The 25544-nt window shown below is 38.4% G+C and overlaps 1 protein-coding gene across 1 annotated transcript; it reads left to right on the top strand.

Moving 5' to 3' along the window:
* Positions 1-24548: 24548 nt before the first annotated feature.
* On the top strand, positions 24549-24989 carry LOC138879457 (uncharacterized). The gene has a single exon (XM_070159068.1). It carries the CDS (start codon positions 24549-24551, stop codon positions 24987-24989), a length of 441 nt encoding a protein of 146 aa, XP_070015169.1.
* The last annotated feature ends 555 nt before the right edge of the window (positions 24990-25544 follow it).

The raw sequence follows: 25544 nt of genomic DNA, 5'->3' as shown, positions 1-25544 counted from the left end.
CCATTTATCACTAAAAAATTCCTTTTGAATATATTTTCGTGCCCGAGAACCGGGGCTAAAATCAATTTGGTGTGGAATCATTAAGTACTATTGGGGTCGAAATCCATCTCGGATACAGAAGGAATATCCTTATCAGAAATATTATCATTGTCCTGAACAATATTTGTTTGAGGGTTAACTTTAACCCTTTCAACCCTTTCGACAGGCTTATTACTAACTTTACTAGTAATAGTGTGTAAAGGCACGATTGCGAGCTGGACCGTAGACTGGTTCAACGGGAGAAATATGTTGAATAGCAGGTAGAAGTCTATGAATAGAAAACGAATGTCTATTATAAATAGTAGACTTATCATCAAATTGAATACAAATCCTACCATCCGGATTTTGAGTAACATGCGAAAATTCAGTATTTGACAAGTCGTTAGTAATCTGACTTGGGGATATAACCGAATTTAAAGTCCAAGTAGTTGGGAAATTAATTTCTTCCCACCTAATAGGTCTCCTAGTGATGACCTTGGACCTTGCAAAGTTGGTTTCTACCAGTATGGTCTGATCCGATGTATCGTATAACTTACATCTAGGATTTAAAGTAGATAATAATTTAAAATAAATCCTATAAGACAGACATATAAGTTCAGAACCAGACGCATAATTATAACCATGAGTTTTCACATTTAAAGTCAAGGCATCAAGAATATTAACATCAGAAAGAGATAGTTGCATATTGGGTTGAGTATTAAAATATACTGGACCATAGGCCATAGTAGATTCAATCGAACCCATCAGAGATTGTCTGAAATTCAGATTTCTAGCATCTCTAAGAGCTGCCAAAAAGGTCTCTGGTAACCCTTTAAGGGTTAACGGTTTAAACGCAATTTGAACCATACCAATATGCAAGTAATGATAATGATGTTTGTATAAGTCAATATCGTGTTTGTTTAACAAACGAATAGTCTGTTCAGAAGCATTTAACGCCAAAGACTGTTCAGTCGTTTTTATCAATTGTTTTGAAGAAAGTTTATCAAACCAACCATAATCATAAATAGTTTTTATAGAAACTTTAGGAATCGTCCATTTATTTAATAAATCAAGGTTTTGAGGTATATCTACCTCTTCAAGTCTAGTACTATATAACTATATATATATATATATATATATATAGTTATATACATAGTTATATAGTTATATATATATATATATATATATAGTTATATATATAGATACATAAATACATACATATATATACATACATATGTATATACATACATATATATACATATATGTATATACATACATATATATACATATATGTATATACGTACATATATATATATATATATATATATATGTGCACTACAAAATATTCTTATGCATGTATAATGATCATAGCTACTATTCCAGGTGGGCTTTGTGAAGAGAACAGAAGAACATGACTGTCATACATAGCTTTCAACTATTCCAACATGTTAAAACTAGCTTTCATCAATCCTAATAGGTTCACTCTGCAGTTAAGTATATAGTGTAAATTGCCAAGTTCACTTCTCTTTTAGATTAATACTACTTTATTGTTTTTCTTCTAATCGACTGCAGTTCAGTCATTTGCTATGATTCACTCTTCTATTCAACTTTATACAATTGCCCTTAGCACAAGGACACCTAATCGTTCATTCATTACGAAATTCAGGAAATGTTTTTGCATAAGCAATAAATCCTTTAACACCTTCTACAAATTCAGTAGTCATCCATAACTGAAATGTATGTCCAAATTTTGTCATCTACACGCATCCAATAGTGTCACAAACACTTATACATATACGGTATTTTCTGTAAAAAATGTTCCTACAATATTGGGGGTCGGAGAAGGGATTAGGACGGGAGACAGTGAGAATTTAACACACACCATCACGTAAAGACTTTTATCAGTAATATATATCAAAAATACCAAATCAAAGTATATTATACTAACTAACAAATACCCCTACTTTCACTATGGCTCACTAAATAAAGGCTACATTGTTTTACAGTTCCCAAAGGAAGAAAATATTCCTCATTTTGATATGGAAAACTTAGAAATCTTTCTACTTTCTTCATGTTCGTGAAGAAAGCCGGTAAATGCATAGAACCAACCCATATAAAAAAAGATCTGAAAAATAGTCCAAATTAACAAAAAAAAAATAACCTCAATATTGTCTTTTAACAAATTCATTATTTCTAAGATGAAACAAATAAAAATTTAGGTTTAATTGGACCATAATGCACATGAGAACAACAAATAAAAATTTAGGTTTAATTTTCTCACGTTGCTGATATTATTTTTTCGGCTTTTGTTGTCATAGATCTATTGTCTCAGAGCCAAGGGTCTCCCTGAAACAGCCTCTCTACCTCCTCCAGGGTAGGGGTAAGGTCTGCGTATACTTTACCCTCCCCAGATTCTACTGAATGGGATTTTACTGGGTTGTTGTTGTATGCACATGAGAACAACAATAATTTTTTCAAACCCAGGGTTTGAAACAGTATAAAATTCCTATGTTTCAAAAAATCAAAATTAGAAAAGGAAAGGGAGGGAGGGAGGGAGAGAGAGAGAGAGAGAGAGAGAGTTACCTGGGAATGGAGTGAAGTAAAGAACTCATCGTTGGAGCGAAGAGATAGAGGGAGAAAACACGAAATAGACAGAGAGAAAACTAAAAGGTTATGTGAATAATAATAAAACTCTCACTCCTTCCCTTGGAAATCTCTGTGGGAATGTTTTTTTTCATAAAACATAAAATATTCAAAATTCAAATTTTTTAATTCACACGGAATCTGTGGGAATATTTAAAAATATTATTTATTTATTTTCTTATTTTCCCACTGCTTTCCCAAAGAAATATCTTTTAGTTTTATAATTATTATTTTTAAAGACTTTTCCCACAGAATCAGAGGGAACTAAATTACGTGCATTTTTTAATCCAAAACATTCCTGCGACTACTCAATGGGAAATGTTATTGTTTTTTTCCTGAAAAAGAAATTTCAGTTTTTCCATTGATTTCGGTGGGAATTGCCACTAACAATTTTTATGTGGGAAATTTCCATGGGAAAATGATGTGTTTCTAATAGTGTAAAATAGCGGCTCTGGCATAGCAGTTGCTGCACTCATATAGGGCTCAACTGATGTAGATGGAATATTAGTTATGTCAGAGACCACCACTATCGGCTCATCAGACTGGCCAACAGTAGTAGAAGGCTGAGCACTCTTTTTTGGGTTGCTAGGATCCTGCAGCGAGTACCACTCAAACGGCTTTTTAGGCTTTACCTTTGTATCAAACAGCTTGGACTCTACCTTTGCATCTGTGAGGTAATCTATGATAGTGCTAGGGCAGGGGTAAGCAATGTTAGTCTGCTGCGCCAACAGAGAAATGTTGGCCGACATCATGACACCCACATTGATCGGGTACCCGACCATGATAGAAGCCATGAAAATAGCATGTGGAACATGCAGGTTGTTCTCATTCAGTCACGGGTCAAGCCTTCTACATACAAAGGTATGCCAACCTTTTGCCTCAAAGGTCAATGTACTGCGCAGAATAGGTACCCCAGCAGTCATCCACGCTGGAGGTGGTCCCGGTGCCAGGATATCAACAAGCCATGGTCGGGCCTCTTCTTTCGAGGCCAACTTCTTTAAATACTCATTTGGCTCCAAGTCTTCAAATCCCAAGTATGCGTTCAGCGTGTGCTGATCAAATTTCACCTTGAGGTTGCATACCTTGGTCACCTTTGTCCTTTTGCGAATGTGTGAAATGTTGGCATAAAACTCGTGAATAAGGTTCTCTTTAACATCCACTTCCTTCTTAGTAAAAAAACATCCATCCCTTTCTCCTCTTGAACTACTCCAGAACTATAAGATTGTATCTATCAAGATCCTTCAACATAAAATGCTGCTCATGTGTCAATGACCTCGATGGCCACCACATCCGAAAATCAATAAAGGCAGGAAAGCTCACAAATCTATCTTCTCATGCTTCCTTATTCTTCGTCCGATCAACCCCGGTAGATGTAACTTCTCCCCCTCTCCCATCATTTGGAATATCCTGTGCACCAGACACTGGAGCAGCTGACTCTAATGCATGGTTATCACTTTCCGAACCCTCAGAAGTGCTATGAGATGATGAAGGCACATCTATAGGCTCAGATTGCCCCTATGGCCTGGACTGCTCAGCTCTCTGCCCCTCCAGAATAGACTCGGAGTTTCCCTCAAAAGTTTATCCCTAGAAGGGGCATAAGAACTAGACTCGTAGAGGTATGCACCCCTCCCTCTACCTGTTGTAGACTTCTTCCTAATAGTTTTTGGCACACTAAGGGGCAAGGTACCTCTGCCTCAACCCCTAGAAGACTCTCCTTTACCTTTGGCAATTTCGTCGCGACCTCGTGATCGAATCATTGTCTGAATCAAAACAAAGAGGATTGTTAGTTGCAAGTCATCATTCAACACATTTAAGACTCAATTAAGCGAGAGAGAACCAATTAGACACAATAGGGTTACAATGGATTGAGCATGCTGTAGAAAATAGGAACTACGGTCCGCACTTTTCTGATGTGCAGTCACAGACTAGAGTACGGACCGCACATTTTCATGTGCGGCCGCATTTCTAACAAGAATGCAATTACTTGTTCAAATCTATATGGCAACATGGTATACACATTAAATTTAACTAAACCAACCCATTTTAGCATGCATTAGCAACTACCTAGTACAAATCTACCCCATATGGACACATGGATGAACTATAATAACAGATGGCCTAAAAAGAAGCTAAAATTCAAAAATTAAAATAAGACAAAAGATTAACATGAAGTGAAGCATACTAGATGTTGTGAATATACTAGATCTTGTGGGTGCAGATGGGTGTGTGTGATTAATAGCAAAAAGTTCTCAGAATAAGCTCTAGAGTAATAGTGATTTCTAGAAGAGGAAAAAATGTAAAATAAGGGCCAAACTTCTTTTTATATTCAGAGTAAATGAGGGGGTAAAGAGGTCGAGTGCGGTCGCACAAATACGAGTGTGCTCTACACTCCTTCACCAGAGCATAAATTGTATGTTCCTCTCGCGGTCGCAGATTAGCCCTGCACTAACCGAGAAAATCTTCAGAGAGTTTGCAATTTGACATCTTGTTGAGCTTCTAAAAGTGAAGTCCGCAGGTGAAATTTGCAGCTGCACAAGCTCTTCTATTGTGGCACAATATTTCTGCGGCCGCACAATTCAAATGTGTGGTCCGTATTTTCTTCTACACTTAGACATTTTGTTCACCTTCTTTCATGTAACACTCAACCCTGTAGAACACTTTATATCAAGTTAAAAACAACAAATAACACCTAACTACAAAAGAAAAAGGAAAATAACTTGGGTTGTCTTCCAAGAAGCGCATGATTTAACGTTGCGACATGATGCAATGCCTAAGCATCCTCAAGTGAAGTAAATAACTGTCACCAAGTGGCTCTCTCTAGTTTTATCCAAGTAGTGCTTCACCCGGTGACCATTAACTTGGAATATTTTATTGTTCTTTTTCTTTAAATCCAATGCACGGAAAGGTATCACACTAACAATTCTAACGGACAACTCCACTTGGATTTGAGCTTCCTGGGAAACATCCTCAACCTTGAGTTAAACATTTATACAAGATCACCGGCCTTGAATTCTTTGTTCAAAATGTACTTGTCATGAAGAAATTTCATCTTTGTTTGTACAAGGATGAGCTCTCATATGCCTGGTACCGGAATCGTCCAACTCATTCAAGTGTGCAACCCGCAAGTTAGCGAGTACATCCCAATCAAGATTCAATTTCTTTAATGCCCCCATTGCCTTGTGCTGTAATTCCACCGGAAGATGAAAAGCTTTTTCGAACAATAATCAGTATGGATACATCCCAATAGGTGTTTTGTAAGCCCTCCTATAAGCCTATAACACATCATCAATCTTTTTGGACCAATCCGTCCGATTTGCATTCACCGTTTTAGACAAGATACTCTTTATCTCCCGATTGGAGACTTCCACTTAACCACTAGCTTGTGGATGATATGGAATCATGACCTTGTGAGTAACAATATACTTGCTAAGTAAAGTGTCAAAATCCTTGTTGAAAAAATGTGACCCCTATCCTACATGATTGCATGTGGAGTACCATATCTTAAAAAATATTTATCTTCAAGAAAGCCACTTCACTTCTCGCCTTATTGTTAGGTAAGGCAATGACCTCAACCCATTTTGACACATAATCCACCGCAATCAAGATATAAGTGTTTCCACAAGAACTCACAAAAGGACCCATAAAGTTAATGCTCCAAATATCAAAAATATTAATATCCAAGATGGTTGTGAGAGGCATCTCATTTTTCTTTGAAATTCTACCAGCCCATTGACATTCATCACATCTTTTCACTAAGTCACTTGTATCCTTATAAAGAGTAGGCCAATAGAAACCACAACTAAGAACTTTGCCTGTCGTTCTTGCTCCACCATGATGACCACCATATGGCTAAGAATGACAAGCGCCAAGAATATTGATTTGCTCTTCTTCCGGTACACACCTTCTAATCACCCCATCCATACAAATCCGGAAAAGGTATAGTTCATCCCAATAATAATCTTGACAATCTCTTTTGAGCTTCTTCTTTTGGTTTGAAGAGAACTCATCTGGAATGATACCACTCACAAAATGTTTTGCCAAATCTGCAAACCATGGCACCTTTTTCATTGAAATTGCCAAAAGTTGCTCATAGGTGAAAGATTCATTGATTTCAAGGCTATCATGTGTCCTCCCCTCCTTCTCCAAACAAGACAAGTGGTCCTCCACTTGGTTTTAATTTCCTTTCCTATCTTGAATATCAATACCAAATTCCTACAACAAGAGTATTCATCTAAGCAATCAATCTTTAGAATCCTTCTTCTCATAAGATAGCAAAGCGCCACATGATCTATTTGGATAATAACTTTGGCACATATCAAGTACGGGTGAAACTTTTCAATTGCAAACACAATAACAAAGAGCTCTTTCTCCATAATAGTATAATTGACTTGAGCACTATTCATAGTCTTACTAGCATAGTAAGCCGGATGAAAAACAATAACAACAACAAGCCCAGTAACGTTACACAAGTGAGATATGAGGAGGGTAAGATGTACGCAGTATTACCCCTACCTTGGAAGGGCTGAGAGCCTATTTCTGATAAACCCTCGGCTGGAGAATGGATAAAAGAAGAGGAAAGAAAAAAAAGGTGATGGCAACAAGTAGGAATAACAACAAGATAAAAAATACCGAAGCTAAGAAAGTAGTTAAACTCTAGGTAGTAAAAACAATATATGAATAAAAGGATATCATACAAACACTAATGCTAGAGAACTGAGTAAAACAAAGAGACCGACTACCTACTAGACTTCTACCCTAATCTTCGACCTTTACACCCTCCTATCTAGGGCCATGTCTTCAGTCAGCTCCAGCTACCAAGTCCCGCCTAATAACCTCTCCGCAAGACTTATTAGGCCTACCTCTACCCCTCCTAATACCAACTGAGGCTAACAGGGGCTTCTATACTTCTCTTCTTAACATGCCCCAATGATCTCAACCTTGCTTCCCACATCTTATCCTCCACAGGGGCTACTCCCACATTATCATAATAACTTTATGTCTAATCTTATCCAACTTGGTATGCCCAGACATCCACCTTAACATTCTCATCCAGCTACTTTTATCTTCTGGACATGAGGGTTCTTAACAGGCCAACACTCTACTTCATACAGCATAGTCGGTCTAACTACAACCTTGTAGAACTTGCCTTTAGGTTTCAGTGGCATATTCTTATCATACAAGACACCAGAAGCGAGTCTCCACTTCATCCATCCTGCTGTGATATTGTGCGTGACATCTTCATCTAACTACAACCTTGTAGAACTTGCCTTTAAGTTTCAGTGGCACATTCTTATCATACAAGACACCAGAAGCGAGTCTCCACTTCATCCATCCTGCTGTGATATTGTGCGTGACATCTTCATCAATCTCCCCGTTACATTGTATTATATATCCAAGGTACTTGAAACTACCGCTCTTTGGGATGACTTGTGTATCAATCCTTACCTCCATATCTGGTTCTTGGGTAAGGTTGTTAAACTTACACTCCAAGTGTTTTGTCTTGGTCCTGCTCAACTTGAACCCTTAGACTCAAGGGTCTACCTCCATACCTCCAGCCTCTTGTTAACACCACCCCGCATCTCATCAATAAGAAAAATGTCATCAACAAATAACTTACACCATGGCACCTCCCCTTGAATGTGTCACGTCAGTGCATCCATTGCTAAGGAAAATAGAAATGGGCTAAGAGCTTATCCTTGGTGCAACCCTATCACAATCACAAAATGTTCTGAGACTCCTCCTTCTGTCCTAACCTGAGTCTTGTCTCCATCATACATGTCCTTAATCACCATAATATAGGCTACTAGAACCCCTTTAGCCTCCAAACATCTCCAAACCACCTCTCTCGGAACTTTGTCATAAGCCTTTTTCTATGTTAATGAACATTATATGAAAATCCGTTTTTATAGTAAACTAGATGAAAAACGTTGTTAATGTGTTGCCCCAAAACAACCCCAACTGCTACTTTGCTTGCATCACACATGTCTTCAAAAGTAAAGCTCCAATTTGGAGCGGTAATAATAGGAGTGGTTGTCAACTTGAGCTTCAATTGTTCAAAAGCTCTCATATAATCATCATTGAAATGGAACTTGGCATCCTTCTCAAAGATCTTACACTATGGGTTTACCACTTTAGAGAAATCCTTGATAAAGTGTCGGCCGCATGGCCTAAGAAACTCCACACACCCTTCACCGAAGTTGGGGGTGGAAGCTTAGAGATCACCTCAATCTTTGCCTTGTCAACATCAATTCCATCCATTGAGATCTTATGACCAAGGACAATGCCTTCCTTAACCATGTAATATATTTCTCCGAATTGAGCATCAAATTGGTCTCTTCACATCTAGACAACACTTTGTTCAAATTTGCAAGACAGTCATCAAAAGAATCCCCAACCACCGAGAATCCTTCATGAAAACTTCAAGGTAGTCCTCCACCATGTCCGGTAAAATAGCCATCATACACCATTGAATAGTCACTAGTGCATTGCACAAACCAAAAGGCATCCTCTTGAAAGCAAAAGTACCATAAGGACATGTAAAGTTGTTTTCTCTTGTTCTTCCGGAGCAATAAGAATTTGGTTGTAACCCAAATACCCATCAAAAAAATAATAGAAAGTATGGTCGGCCAATCTATGGTGCATTTAGTCTAAGAAAGGAAGTGGAAAGTGATCCTTCCTAGTGACTTTGTTGAACTTATAATAATCCATACAAACCCTCCAACCGGTTACCATTCTTGTAGGAATCAACTCATTCTTATCATTGGTGACAACCGGCATGCCCCCTTCTTTGGGACACATTGAACCGGAGAGGTCCATGAATTATTGAAGAAGGGGTAGACAACCCCGGTATCCAACCACTTGATAATCTCCTTCTTGACCAGCCTCATTGAGTCTTCTTTGATGTTTAAGGAATGATTTAGCACCATCCTCTAACTTGATCTTATGCATGCAAAATGTAGGGCTTATACCCCAAATATCTGCCAAAGTCCACCCAATAGCCTTCTTCCTCTTTTGCAACACCGCCAATATGGAATCAACCTGCACGTTAGTCAAAAAAGAGGAAAGAATAATCAGTAAAGTAGAACAAGGGCCAAGAAATTCATACCGAATGTGTGGAGGCAATGACTTTAACAAAGTAGTTGGCTCTTCAATAGAAGGCTTTGTAGGAGGAGTCTTCCTATTTTCAATATCCAAATATAATTTTTGAGGTACATAGTTGTACGGCCCTATTCCTTACAAATAATTCACACACTCCAAGAAACCATCCATCTCGTCATCATCAAAATTCAACAAAACAGCTTCCAACATATCACCAATGATCTTGTGAAAATATTCTTCTTCAAGAAAGCCTCTATACTTCTTGCTTCATTGTTGGGTAAGGCAACAAAATCACCCCATTTGGATACATAATCTACCACGACCAAGATATAAGTATTTTTACAAGAACTCACAAAAGGGCCCATAAAGTCAATGCCCCAAACATCGAAAATATCGATCTCCGAGATGGTTGTGATAGGCATCTCATTTTCTTTGAAATTCCACCGGCTTATTGATATTTATCACATCTTTTCACTAAGTCACTTGAATCCTTGTAAAGAGTAGGCCAATAGAAACCACAACTAAGAACTTTGGCCTCCATTCTTGCTCTACCATGATGACCATCATATGGCGAAGAATGACAAGAGCCAAGAATATACCTTGCTCTTCTTTTGATACACACCTTCTAAGCACCCCATCCATACAAATCCAGAAAAGGTATTGGGATCCACGTCTAATCCTCACTTAATACTGAGAAAAAATGATCGTTGGAATAATAGTACCCAACAAAAGTCAGGATCGATTTTCTCAGGGAGTTTAATAGGGGCATTAGGGTGTACACTTGATGAGAGTAAATAAAATAGATCAATTGCATTTCCAAACAAGCTATTTTGTTTTCTACTTCTAAAATTAAGACTAAAAATTGTAAACTAATGAGAAGAAACTAGAAAGCGAGTAATTATTTTTGTTGTTTTTATCAAATGGGTAAAAGCCTAGGGATGTAACCTTCACCTAGGTGCTAACCTAATGGGTAAATCACGTTAATGCTTGGTTTAGTGATCAGAGTGTATTATAACTCTCAACTCTAAATTACTCACTCAATACCTCTTGATTATAGAGTGATTTTGCCCAAATTGGCTTTCTCAATCCCAATTGGGTATCAGTTCAAATAGTTGACATGAGCTTAAGTCCGAATTTTTCTATGTCTAGTTCAAACCCTTTAATTAGACTAGCCAAAACCTTAGCTAGCCCAATTTCTGCGGTTGCATTTCAATTTCTGCAATCACACAATTCTGTCTGCGGTTGCATTTCAATTTCTGCGGCTGCACTTTTCCTTTTGCGGCCGCACTTTTGACAATACTTCACATTTGGTTATTTTTCATATTCTCTAAACTTTTTGAATTCTTGGCAGTGTGACCACATTTTGCGGCTACACATTTACTATGCGGACCGCACTTTTCCAAAAATCCTCTGAGCTTTAGGTGCCAGTTCTGCGGCCACATAAGTATTTCTACGGACCGCACCTTCTTCAGCAGCCGCAAAATAACCTTTTTGGACCGTATTTTGGCCTACTGTACTCCTTCTTGCCTTTTTGATCTGGAACACTCCTTTTTGAGTTAGAATTCTTCGTTAAGGTCTAATTCTTCAGCATGCCTGCAATTTTCACAATTTTATTACTTTTGGGAATAAGAAGCAACACTGTCGGACTAAAACTAAAGCAAGAAGGTACTAATAAGTGGTTAAAATCCACACTTATCAACTCCCCTAAACTTAAGTGTAAGGCCCTAGAAAATTTTGCCAAGTAATTTAAGATTTCGTGGTGCCAAGGTAGACTAATTATTTTATTTTGTGTGAAAATAAGGATTCATGATATAATGGATACCAATTGGATATGTTAATAAGCGTATAAGTCATGTTATAAGTGAATTTGAGTCAAAGGAGAGGCCTAAGTCTAAGTCAAGTTGGAAATTTTCATAATAGACTAAAGTTGTAAGTGAGTTCGCACAAGACCTCACTTTGGACAATCATATCTCCAGTTATATAAGGAGTTGTATGATGCAAAACCTATCAAATTAAAGCTCTTTGAGTCTAGTTCCAACTCATCAAACCGTTTGTCATTTGGAGGTGTATACAGAAAGTTACAACCATTTTACTGGGCATGTGTCATTAGTGCAGCCTTAGCGTGGGCGCGCTAGTAGCAGACCCCTAAATACACCTAAGGACGGGAAAGGAGAGGATTTAAGTCTTTTTCAAGACTAGGGCATCCTCTCCATCAGCCATCCGGTCAAGGTTTCAATTATATACCTAAGGTGAGTTTTTAAGTGTGTTTTCATGGTGATTTCACCTCTCAATCACTAGTTACAACATGATTTTGATTGGATTTCATAGGATTTCTTCAAAATCTCAAGAACACCCCAAAGTTGTCTTTCAAGATTTGGTCTACAAGAGGTAATCTTTTACCCTTAGACTTACATATATGGAGTTATTATGGAATTATGAGTATAAATCAAGTATTGTAACTCATGGGATGGTGATTGGAAGCCATAGGTGCCTAACCTTGTTTGTATTGGTGTTGTAGAGATTGTGAGATGGGTTATTGAGGTATCATTCTTGGGTGTAATAGTATTATGTATACATGCATATACTAATTAGGTTTGTGGGAAGATTGTTGAACATAAATAAGTAAAGATTGGGTTGGGGAAATGAAAAAAATCTTGTTAAAGAGATTTGAAATCAAGATGCTCAACTAGTGTTTGATAAAATTCTCAAATGAGCTAGAATTATGAATATCTTCCTAATTTGTGTTCAATTTTGTTATGTCTCAAAATAGATTGAAGATGCTAGAATTTTCGGAATACCGTAGTAATTAAAGGAAAGCTCAAGAAAGTTATATAGGCTAAACTTTCTATCTCGGAAGTGAATTCCATATTGTTTCGTAAGTTTAAGTGTGGTTTGTTTACCAAAATGGTGTGGCCTTGAGTCATATTTTAAATGGAAGTTAGTATACTTATTGGGTAAGAAGAACTCGATCTCCTTAATGTTTCTAGTTGCTCTTATGTGTACAAAATGTCTTGATTGAATATATCTTGTTGTTGATAGCCTATAAAGATGCTTGAAAAATGAAATAAGTGAATTGGGAATATGTTAAAGATTATGTAATAGGCCTCGACCCGACAGTTATGAACTAACTCCAAAGATAGAATTGCCTAAGAGCTCTTGTGCTCAATTCACACCCATAAGTGGCTATTTATCACTATTGCTTTGATTTATAAGTATACCCGGTGTGATTCGAGATCTTACATATCTATGTGTTTAAACTGTGCAACGTCATTTCTAGGAAAGAGTATTGCATGATAAAATGGTGTATTGTTGTTAATGATTTCAATGTGAGTTTTTATTACTTGTTGGTGTGCCCCATTTCTTTGGGAAGAATCCTTTGTGCTTAAAGTTCCATTGCTAATAAACTTGAGGTGTATGGTTTCGGAAATACTCTATATGCCCATGATTCATGTTTCCTCTCATGTGTACTTGACATCTTGACTTGCATGGCTTGTTGTTAAAATTGATATCGATGTGAAACATGTGAAATATGAAATACAACCACCGTTCCAGGAATAAAGAATCTTGTGAATGGCCAAATGAGCCAAGGAAATACTGTTGTTGTTGGTGACTGGAAATACTAATTGGAATCTATAAAATGTGAAAGATATTGAGGTAATCATAATTGTATTCATGCTATATTTGAATCCTTGTATTTATACTACAATTGTGTACAATATCCAATCAAATCAAAAAAAAATATTTTTGTGAGTATCATTAGCAAAACAGAGCATGGGTGGGTCATAAGGCTCATACTTGAAACTACATGTGCCGGTGTAGGGGTGGATTGTGGTTATTCCCCTTAATTGGGATGAACTTGGTAATATTTGTGAATTGGTAACGCCAACCCACACGACATATGGGGGAAGGCAGCCTAGCCGATCGGGCCGTGATCGGACGTCATGCCGCACACATGGTGGTATTGTGCTGGGAATCAAAAACTGGAAATTTAAAACTAGAAATTGTGATTGTGGTACATGTCGTTAAAAGGACGACCTAGCCGATCGGGCCGTGATCGGACTCCGTGCTAACAAAGACGATGGTATAACTTATATCGGTGCTACTGATCTCCCAGCCAAAAAAATTATATATATTGTTTTATTTTATTTTTGTAAACTAGAAGACTTACATGTTGCAAATCGGAAGCTTGTATGTTGTTGACTCGACTTTCTATTTCATGTTTCTTTGTTTGTATGGTTATTCTATTTTGGAAGAGGACTTTTAGCCTTACATACTAGTTCTATTCGACAGTGCTAATGTCCCTTTTGCTGGGGGCGCTGTATCGTTTAATGATACAGGTGGTTCCACAGCAGGCGGCATTGTCCAGTGATAGCGGTATTTTTGTTCATTTCACGTATCTTTTGTTCATTTTCCCATCACGTTTTGAGGTATAGACGGAGCCTTGTTGCCGGCATTTCCCTATTACTCGTCTATTGTATTTAGAGGCTCCGTAGACTGTTTGTGGGTGGTGGTTGATGATGGGAGTACAGACTAGAAATGTTAGTACTTGGTAAGCATGTTTCTCATTAAACTTGTAAACTTGTAATATTTTTGAAAACTTTAAACAAAGTCATTAACGGAAATCAAATGAAAGTTTCTAATGGAAGATTGCTTAATGTTTTGATAAAGTGGGTTAACATTCCCTCTTTATTCATGAACTAGTTTGGGTAGAATGAAATCTAATAGGCTTGCTCAGTCGGGTTTACTCGGTTGAGCGCCGGTCGTGTTCCATGTTTTTTTTGGGGCGTGACAAACTTGGTATCAGAGCCTAAGGTTTTAAAGTGTCCTAGGATGTCTCAGAGCCGTGTCTAGTAGAGTCCTTCTTATCGGTGTGTTGTCGACCACATCTATAAGTTGGAGGCTATTCAGACATTTAGGAAATCCACCTTTCTTTGATATTCCTGGTCGTAATATAGAGATCAATATAGAGATCTAATTTCCTTGTTATGACCCATTTTCCAGATGAGTAATCCACGAGTCCGAAGCAGCGGGGAAGGAATAACCCTGCCATTGAATTTGGGGGAGATTGCGAATGAGTTCGTAGGGAGGATGCGTCAAGCCGTGGAAGGATTGGAAGAACTTATTTCTAAAGGAAGTGTCCATGTCTCTGCCAATGTCACCGCACCACCAGAGCGTGTGGTGAGAGCATCTAAGAAACGAAAGAGGGTTGTTGGTGCTAATGAGCCGAATTGTTCAGTTTGCAAGAAACGTCACTTGGGGAGATGTTGGATGACTCTTGAGATATGTTACAGTTGTGGAAGAGAGGGCACAAGAAGAATAAATGCCCTAGGTTGGGTACACCTATTCCGGTCTGCCCGGTATGTGGAAAGGAACATTTAACATCGTGTTGTGAGTATGCTGAGCAACATGTTTGGGGTGGTAGATCAGGGCAATTCCAAGGGCTCGCACAACAAACCAATACTGGAATTGGTACTCCCGCATTGGAAGCTTGGAGAAAGGATTAGGGGGAAGTTTATAAGGTATGCAAAAGTGGTGAGTATCAAGTCAGTGGTGCGAGTCAGTTTAGTGGACCTCGCCCCCGTTGTGTGAAATATGGGAAATGTCATCTGAGAGTATGTCGCTATGGTACCAACGTATGCTACACGTGTGGTGTGTTAGGTCACCTTCAAAGAGATTGTCATTCATCTCACCAGATCATGGGCAGGGGTGCGGCGCAACCAACCAGTTCTATAGCTACTTCATCTATAGCGCCTTTAGGACGTAGAGCAGTCGGGGTAGTATTCAGAGCTCGGTAGGGCCCAACAGGTTCTATGCTTTTTCAGATATGGTTACAGGTATGTTGACTTTTCAATCTCGTGATAAGTATGCCCTTATTGACTCTGGCTCCGCTTTGTCATATATCAATCCTTATATTGCTGAGGGATTTGGGATAGAGTCAGGACAACCTTATGATCCATTCTGTGTATCTACTCTTTAAGTGAGATGTATTATTTGTGAAGCCCCTCTATTACAAATACTCTTATTTACATCCTCTTGTGGAATTAAGTTCTATAAATATGTCCTTGAATGGAGTTATAACTCTAGGATTAATATTTCCCACTTTCTTTCCTAAATTCTCAACCGGGGACTACTTCCGATGAATTTGTTACAAAATATTTTTATGGACAACGTCTGCTCATTTGTGCCTATGCATGCTCCGTCACAAAGTTTACCCATGTGGTGTCAAGTTCCATGTAAATCATCCCATTGTTGTGATGAGTCACTCTTTTACTCATTTGGGTATATGGCTTATATGGTTTGAACAGTCACTCTACTCTCTTGCGAGTATCATTATGAAAGCTTCTCACTATCTAGTAACATAAGAGCATACCTTAGCACCTATCATATGAGCGCATGTCGATCGGAATGGCCACTATATGCATAACGTCTCTCTAAAAATTGAGATCATCGCATCCCTGTCATAGGAAGAACTTGTGTCGCCATCTTAGTATAACTTTCGTGTCCACTTGGGACATCTCGCAGTAAGTAGCTCACCTTGTTCCTAGTATTGTGGTTGCCCGTGACGTGGTCATGTATTGCAGTTGGGAGTTAATATAGCAGAAGCATGTCCAGCTCACAACAAATGATTATTTTCTCTTTATACCTCCACAACGCGTTAATTGTATTCCTTAGTTAGTGAATTCATTGTGCTAGTTTCCCAACACTTGTTCGATAACCACGAGAGAACGTGCCCTTCTATGTGTCACTATGACACTTCCTTTCTCAAGTCAAAATCCATGGAGAATTCATCATGAACATCTGCAAGCCTTCCATGATTATTTTGCATTGTCTCATTGAGTTTGGTTGTCTTTACACCCTCAACTTCTATAATCGTTGACTATGTCATTGTCATGTGTGGGGAGTTTTTCTACCCTTGGTATTCCACCTTCTTGGCTGGGTAAGAGTGTTATTTGTCTTTCTCCCCGAAGCATCATGTTAACCATTAGAACCCCTCTAACCAATACATGATTTCATCCCAATATTAAGATGTCCTAGCTATGTTGTTCCACCCGTGAAAGGTTGAGATTAGATGCCTTCGGATTTTTTTGCACATATCATGAGCATATTTATTTGGAAGACAAGTTATTGTATCTTTACTTCTCTCTTATAGGATCAATTATCAGGAAGGGTTAAGCTGTTTGAAATATGATAATCTTGTAAGTGTTCAACTTCTTTTCATCCTCATGGGCTTGTGGCATATATTCCTTGTGTTAGTTAACGTTAAGAGTGTAATTCAACTTCATATGTTTTGAAACCCATATCGCATTCAAGGTGCCAGAATATTCTCATTCTTGATAACTGGATTTTCCCTACACTCCAGGAGGCGACCGGGTCACGTACTTGAATATTCCTCCTTAGTGGTTCCTATTGCCAATGTACGAGTTACCCCTATGCTTTAATTGTCTAATAGTTAATGTCGTCACAATGATTAACCATATCGGCATCATTAATAGAAATCCTCGTGTCTCTTAGCATGTAACCTCATGAAATACTCTACTCAGCGCCTAAATGGATTCTTGAATAATTCCAGCCCAATCTTGAACTCCGTTGCTCTTTACTATATTAGATCTATTGGGTATTGAAGGTTCAAACATGTCAAAGAGGAAGTATCCCCGTGTGATCCCATATATTCGATAGGTAATTTTACCATCAGTTTGTGATAGCACATCTTAGAGTAATTATTGAAGGTCATCAAAGGTTTAGCATGGGTGTTCGTATAGAGATTTAGAATTTAGGAGGGTGGACAGGTTATTCTCAATATTTTCCCCTGAAGATGTTATGTGAGTTGATAATGAAGGTTGTATAAGTGTATTCCACATTAGGACGCACTAGGAGTATGAAGTTTCCCCATAATTGTTCGCCATATATTCGTTTATGTCTAAGAAGGTAGTTGGAGATCCTTTGTGTATCATTCCGGTGGAAATTATTGAAGGTGAATTTAATGGATAGTTAGCTTATGCGAGGTATCTAGATGTCATCCTTGTTAGATAAGTTTAGAGGTTGGGATTGTTTCTGTAATGTGTTATGGCAAAGCTTGTATGTCGAGAAGGCCACCTTGAAGGCCGAAAGTGTCATGGAAAGAAATTATTTTCGCTTGATTGTATAACAATTAGTTTTGATTTGAAAGGTACCTTATAGGTGTTGTGATTTAAAAATGTGCAGTCCATGTCCAGGTATCATCGTGATAATGTGGTGCTTGTAATGCTGAGGTTCTTGTTATTGATGTACACATTATGGTACTTTGTCGAGTTGTGGATGTGTTTTTAGGATGGTTTTAGTGGTTCTCTGACAAGTGGATAGGCCGAGTTACAAAGGAAACTCTGACGAAATTTTCGGAAACTTAAGGAGTTAGCCGAATTTGGGGCTATTGATATATTTCATGATGTGAACAAGCTGAAGTTACATAAGGATAGCTAATGAATGAACCTCGATCCTCATTCGAGGATGAATGATCCTAAGGGGGGGAGAATGTGAGGATCCGGAAAATTTTGCCAAGTAATTTAAGATTTGTGGTGCCAAGGTAGGCTAATTATTTTAGTTTGTATGCAAATGAGGATTCATGATATAATTGATACCAATTGGATATGTTAATAAGCGTATAAGTCATATTATAAGTGAATTGGGGTCTAAGGAGACCTAAGTCTAAGCCAAGTTGGAAATTTTCATAATAGACTAAAGTTATAAATGAGTGCGACAAGACCTCACTTTGAACAATCATATCTCTAGTTATATAAGGAGTTGTGTGATGCACAACGTATCAAATTAAAGCTTTTTGAGTCTAGTTCCAACGCATCAAACCATTTGTCATTTGGAGGTGTATACAGAAAGTTACTACCATTTTACTGGGCATGTGTCATTAGCGCGGCCTTAGCGCGGCCGCGCATATTGCGAAGTATTCTGCCTCGTTAGCGCATCCTTAGCGCGGCCTTAGTGTCGGCGTGCTAGTAGCAGACCCCTAAATACATGTAAGGACGGGAAAGGAGAGGAGTTAAGTCATTTTTCAAGACTAGGGCATCCTCTCCATCACCCATCTGGTCAACGATTCAATTACATACCTAAGGTGAGCTTTTAAGTGTGTTTTCATGGTGATTTCACCTCTCAATCACTAGTTACAACATGATTTTTATTGGATTTCATAGGATTTCTTCAAAATCTCAAGATTACCCCAAAGTTGTCTTTCAAGATTTGGTCTACAAGAGGTAATGTTTTACCCTTAGACTAACATATTTGGAGTTATTATGGAATTATGAGTATAAATCAAGTATTGTAACTCATGTGATGGTGATTGGAAGCCATAGGTGCCTAACCTAGGTTGTGTTGGTGTTGTAGAGATTGTGAGATGGGTTATTGAGGTATGATTCTTGGGTGTAATAGTATTATGTATACATGCATATACTAATTAGGTTTGTGAGAAGATTGTTGAACATAAATAAGTAAAGATTGGGTTGGGGAAATGAAAGAAATCTTGTTAAAGAGATTTGAAATCAAGAGGCTCAACTAGTGTTTGATAAAATTCTCAAATGAGCTAGAATTATGAATATCTTCCTAATTTGTGTTCAATTTTGTTATGTCTCAAAATAGATTGAAGTTGCTAGAATTTTCGGAATATCGTAGTAATTAAAGGAAAGCTCAAGAAAGTTATGTAGGCTAAACATTCTCTCTCGGAAGTGAATTCCATATTGTTTCGTAAGTTTAAGTGTGGTTTGTTTACCAAAATGGTATGGCCTTGAGTCACATTTTAAATGAAAGTTAGTATACTTATTGGGTAAGAAGAACTCGATTTGCTTAATGCTCCTAGTTGCTCTTATGTGTACAAAATGTCTTGATTGAATATGTCTTGTTATTGATAGCCTATAAAGATGCTTGAAAAATGAAATAAGTGAATTGGGAATGTGCTAAAGATTATGTAATAGGCCTCGACCCGACAGTTATGAACTAACTCACAAGATAGAATTGCCTAAGAGCTCTTGTGCTCAATTCACGCCCATAAGTGGCTATCACTCACTATTGCTTTAATTTATAAGTATATCCGGTGTGATTCGAGATCTTACATATCTATGTGTTTAAACTGCGCAACGCCATTTCTGGGAAGGAGTATTGCAAGATAAAATAGTGTATTGTTGTTAATGATTTCAATGTGAGTTTTTATTGCTTGTTGGTGTGCCCCATTCTTTTGGGAAGAATCCTTTGTGTTTAAAGTTCCATTGCTAATAAACTTGAGGTGTATGGTTTCAGAAATACTCTATATTCCCATGATTTATGTTTTCTCTCATATGTACTTGACATGTTGACTTGCATGGCTTGTTGTTAAAATTGATATCGATGTGAAACATGTGAAATATGAAATACGGCCACCGTGCCAGGAATAATGAATCTTGTGAATGGCCAAATGAGCCAAGGAAATACTGTTGTTGTTGGTGACTGGAAATACTAATTGGAATCTATAAAATGTGAAAGATATTGAGGTAATCATAATTGTATTCATGCGATATTTGAATCCTTGTATTTATACTACAATTGTGTACAATATCCAATCAAATCAAAAAAAATATTTTTGGGAGTATCATTAGCAAAACCGAGGAAGGGTAGGTCATAAGGCTCATACCTGAAACTACACGTGCCGGTGTAGGGGTAGATTGTAGTTATTCCCCTTAATTGGGATGAACTTGGTAATATTTGTGAATTGGTAACGCCAACCCACACTGCATATGGGGGAAGGCAGCCTAGCCGATCGGGCCGTGATCGGACGCCATGCCGCACATATGGTGGTATTGTGCTGGGAATCAAAACTGGAAATTTAAAACTAGAAATTGTGATTGTGGTACATGTCGTTAAACGGACGACCTAGCCGATCAGGCCTTGATCGGACTCCTTGCTAACAAAGACGGTGGTATAACTCATATCGGTGCTAATGATCTCCCAACCAAAAAAATTATATATATTATTTTATTTTATTTTTGTAAACTAGAAGACTTACATGTTGCAAATTGGAAGCTTGTATGTTGTTGACTCGACTTTCTATTTCATGTTTCTTTGTTTGTATGGTTATTCTATTCTAGAAGAGGACTTTTAGCCTTACATACTAGTGCTATTCGATGGCACTAACGCCCCTTTTGCTGGGGCGCTGTATCATTTAATGATACATGTGGTTCCACAGCAGGCGACATCGTCCAGTGATAGCGGTATTCTCTTCCCAACAGTCTTGGTGAGCCCCACTCCACTCCGGGGTCATTTCACGTATCTTTTGTTCATTTTCCCATCATGTTTTGAGGTATAGCCGGAGCCTTGTTGCCGATGTTTCCCTATTACTCGTCTATTATATTTAGAGGCTCTGTAGACTGTTTGTGGGTGGTGGTTGATGTTGGGAGTACAGACTAGAAATGTTAGTACTTGATAAGCATGTTTCTCATTAAACTTGTAAACTTGTAATATTTTTGAAAACTTTAAACGAAGTCATTAACTGAAATTAAATGAAAGTTTCTAATGGAAGATTGCTTAATGTTTTGATAAAGTGGGTTAACATTCCCTCTTTATTCATGAACTAGTTTGGGTAGAATGAAATCTAACAGTCTTGCTCAGTCAGGTTTACTCGGTTGAGCGTCGGTCGCGTTCCACGTTTTTTTTTGGGCATGACATTAAGTCTTTGTTTGTCCTCAAGAAATAGATTAGTTCCCACTTCTCAGTGGTTATTCTAGATCAGGGCGTCCGATTCAGACCCCACAGTCATTCCTGGTTCGAGCTTGCTATGATTGTGAGGAGTTGGGGGCATGTGAGGAAGTATTGCCTCCATTATTATAGAGGTTCAGTACAACAGGGAGGCTAGACTATGACTTCTACATTAGTTCCTACACCACCTGCTCAACCAGCTCGGAGTAGAGGTTGTACGGGGAGAGATCGCCCTAGAGGGGAAGGCCAGTCAAGTGGTGGTCAGGCTCGTTGCTTTGTATTTCTAGCCAGGCCAGAGGCAGTTGCTTCAGACATCGTGATCACAAATATTGTTTTCGTGTGTCACCGACATTCTTTAGTGTTATTTGACCCTGGTTCCACTTATTCATATATGTCATCATACTTTGATCGTTATTTGGATTCGCCTCATAATTCTTTAGATATGCATGTTCATGTATCTACACTGATGGGTGATTTTATTATGATAGACCGTGTATATCAGTCATGTGTGGTGACCATTGTGGTTTGTGAGATAAGAGTTGATATTTACTGCTTATCACTATTGATTTTGACGTGAATTTGGGCAACGATTGGTTGTCTCCATGTCACACTTTGCTTGATTGTCACGCTATGACTATGACGTTGGCGATGATGGGTTGCCAAGGTATGAGTGGAGAGGCTCTCTGGATCATATTCCTAGTAGAGTGATTTCATATTTTGAAGGCTCAATAGATGGTTGAGAAGGGGTGTTTGGCGTATTTGGCCTTTGTGAGGGATGTTAGTGCCAATACTCATACTATTGAGTTAGTTCCAATAGCGAGGGAGTTCCCGGATATGTTTCCTGCAAACCTATTAGACATGCCACCCAACATGGATATTAATTTTGGTATTGATCTAGTGCCACATACTCAGTCCATCTTTATTCCACCATATTGTATGGAACCAACGGAGTTGAAGGAATTAAAATAACATATATAGGAGTTGCTTGATAAGGGTTTCATCAAACCGAGTGTTTCACCTTGGGGTGCTCCGGTTCAATTTGTGAAGAAGAAAGATGGTTCTATGAGGACGTGCATTGACTACAGACAGTTTAACAAGGTTACTATCAAGAACAAGTACCCGCTACCACATATTGATGACTCATTTGATCAGCTTCAGGATGCTAGGGTATTCTCGAAGATTGATTTGAGATCATGGTATCATTCGCTGAAGATCTGGCTATAAATATTTCGAATACGGCATTCATGACCCGCTATGGTTACTATGAGTTTCTGGTGATCTCTTTTGGGCTGACTAATGCCCTAACAACCTTTATGCAATTGATGAACAATATATTTCAGCCATATTTTGATTCTTTTGTTATAATTTTCATTGATGATATATTATTGTATTCTTGCAGCCAGGAGGATCATGAGAAGCATTTGAGGATCGTGCTCCAGACTTTGAGGGAGAAAAAGTTATATGTTAAATTCTACAAGTGGAGTTTTGGCTTGATTCAGTGGCATTTTTGGGTCATGTGGTATTTTGTGAGGGGATTAAGGTAGATCCGAAGAAGGTTGAGGCAGTTTAGAGTTAGCCTACATTATCTACTACTACTAAGATTCGGAGTTTCCTTGGGTTGACTGAGTATTATCGTCGTTTTTGGATGGTTTTTATCTATAACAGCCGCATTCACTAGATTGAAATAGAAGGGTGACCTATTAAGGTGGTCTGATGAGTGTGAGGAAAGCTTTTAGATGCTCAAGATTGCCTTGTCTACAACATCAGTTCTGGTATTGCCTTCAGTATTGAGTTCTTATACAATTTATTATGATGCTTCACATATTGTCATTGTATGCATGTTGGTGCAGGAGGATATAGTTATTGATTATGCTTCATTTCAGTTGAAGCCTAATGAGAAGAACTATTGGTATATGATTTGGAGTTGACAGCTATTGTCACATGCTTAAGATTTTGAGGCATCATCTTTACGGCGTGTCGGGTGAGGTGTTCACAGATCAAGGAGTTTCCAACATTTATTCAAGCAAGAGGATCTGAACTAGAGGCAACATAGATGGTTAGAACTACTAAAAGACTATGATATTACCATTCTTTATCGCTTGGAAAGGCCAATTTGGTGGTCGATGCTTTGAGTATGAAGGCTGAGAGCATGGGGAGGCTTGCTTATATTCTAGTTAGGCAGAGATCATTATCATTAGATGTTCAGGCTTTGGCTAATCGGTTCATGAGGTTGGATATTTCGAAGTCTAGCCGAGTTCTTCCTTGCGTGGTTTTACGGTCTTCTTTGTTTGATCACATCAAGGCACGTCAATATGATCATCCCTACTTGATTGTCTTATGGGATGCAGTGTAGCATAGTGATGCCAAGGAGGTTACCATTGGTTATGATGGGGTATTGAGGCTTTAGAGCCGCATTTATATGCCTCATGTTTATGGTTTGCATGAGTTGATACTTGATGAGGCATATAGTTCGCAGTATTGCATTCATCCGGGGGCCGCGAAGATATACAAGGACTTGAGGCAACACTATTGGCAGCGAAGGATGAAGAAAGATATTGTTGAGTATTTTTCTTGGTAATTGAACTGTCAGGAGGTGAAGTACGAGCATCAAATACTCGGTGGTTTGCTTCAGAGGCTAGATATTCTGAAGTGGAAGTGGGAGCGTATAACTATGGATTTCATAGTTAGACTTCCATGGACTTTGAGAAGATTTGATGCAGTGTGTGTTATTGTAGACAAACTGACCAAGTCTGCACACTTTATTCCAATCATGACTACCTATTCTTCAGAGCAGTTTGCTCATATTGTGAGATTGTTTGCCTTCATGGCGTGCCCATGTCTATTGTCTAGGATTGGGGAACGCATTTTATATTGCATTTCTGGAGAGTGGTGCAGCGAGAGTTGGGCACACAGGTCAAGCTTAGTACATGGTTTCATCCACAGACAAACGGGCAGTCCGAGTGCACTATTTCGATATTGGAGGACATGTTACGAGCCTATGACATTGATTTCGGAGGTTGATGGGAATAGTTTCTTCCATTAGCAAAGTTCGCCTACAACAACAACAATCAGTCGAGTATCAGATGGCTCTTTATGAGGCCTTATATAGGAGGCAATGTCATTCTCTAGTTGAATGGTTTAATCCTAGGGAGTCAAAGTTTTTGGGCAGTGATTTGGTCCGTGATGTTTTGGAGAAGGTGAGGTTGATCAAGGAGCAACTTCGTACAACACAGTCCAGACAGAAGAGTTATGCTGACAAGAAAGTTTGTGATATTGCATATATGGTAGGTGAGAAGGTTCTACTTAGAGTTTCGCCCATGAAGGGTGTGATGAGGTTTAAAAAGAAGGGCAAGTTGAGCCCTAGGTATATTTTTCCTTTTGAGGTTCTTGAGAGGGTTGGAGAGATGGCCTACAAACATGCCTTGCCACCTACTCAGTCGGGCGTTCACCCAGTTTTTCATGTTTTCATGTTCCAAAAGTATTATGGTGACCTGTCACATGTTTCAAACTTCAGTACGGTATAGCTAGACGGGGATTTGACTTATGATGTAGAGCTGGTGGCCATTCTGGACCGGAAGGTTCAAAATTTGAGGTAAAAAAATATAACATCAATGAAGGTTCATTGGAGGGGTCAGTCGGTCGAGGAGGCTACTTGGGAGGTCGAGAAGGAGATGCAGAGAAGATATCTCCACCTTTTTAGACTACAGGTATGATTCTAGGCCTGTTCGAGGATGAAATTTTGTTTAAAAGGTTGAAAATGTAATGACCCGGCCAGTTTGTCGAAGTAGGTGTTCAAAATTTGTAAGTTTGGTTTGGCTTTTGGGGTGCGGGCTCGGGATTGACTTTTGGGCTGACTTAGCATAATTGATTCAAAATCTTAACTTTATCATTTGGAATTATTTTATATGGTTTTTATTGATGATATTAAGTTGTTTTGACTAGATTTGAGTCGCTCAGAGGTTGATTCGTGTGGGAAGGGCTTTTTAGAGTATTGATTCCCTTATTTTGAGGTAATTAACATATATAAACTTAGATTTGAGGGTAATTATTGTCGCGCCCCCTTTTTCTCGCGAAATCGG

This window comes from Nicotiana sylvestris, chromosome 10 (genome assembly GCF_000393655.2).
Source record: "Nicotiana sylvestris chromosome 10, ASM39365v2, whole genome shotgun sequence".
Taxonomy (NCBI): Eukaryota; Viridiplantae; Streptophyta; class Magnoliopsida; order Solanales; family Solanaceae; genus Nicotiana; species Nicotiana sylvestris.
This window is presented reverse-complemented; position numbering and strand designations above follow the sequence as displayed.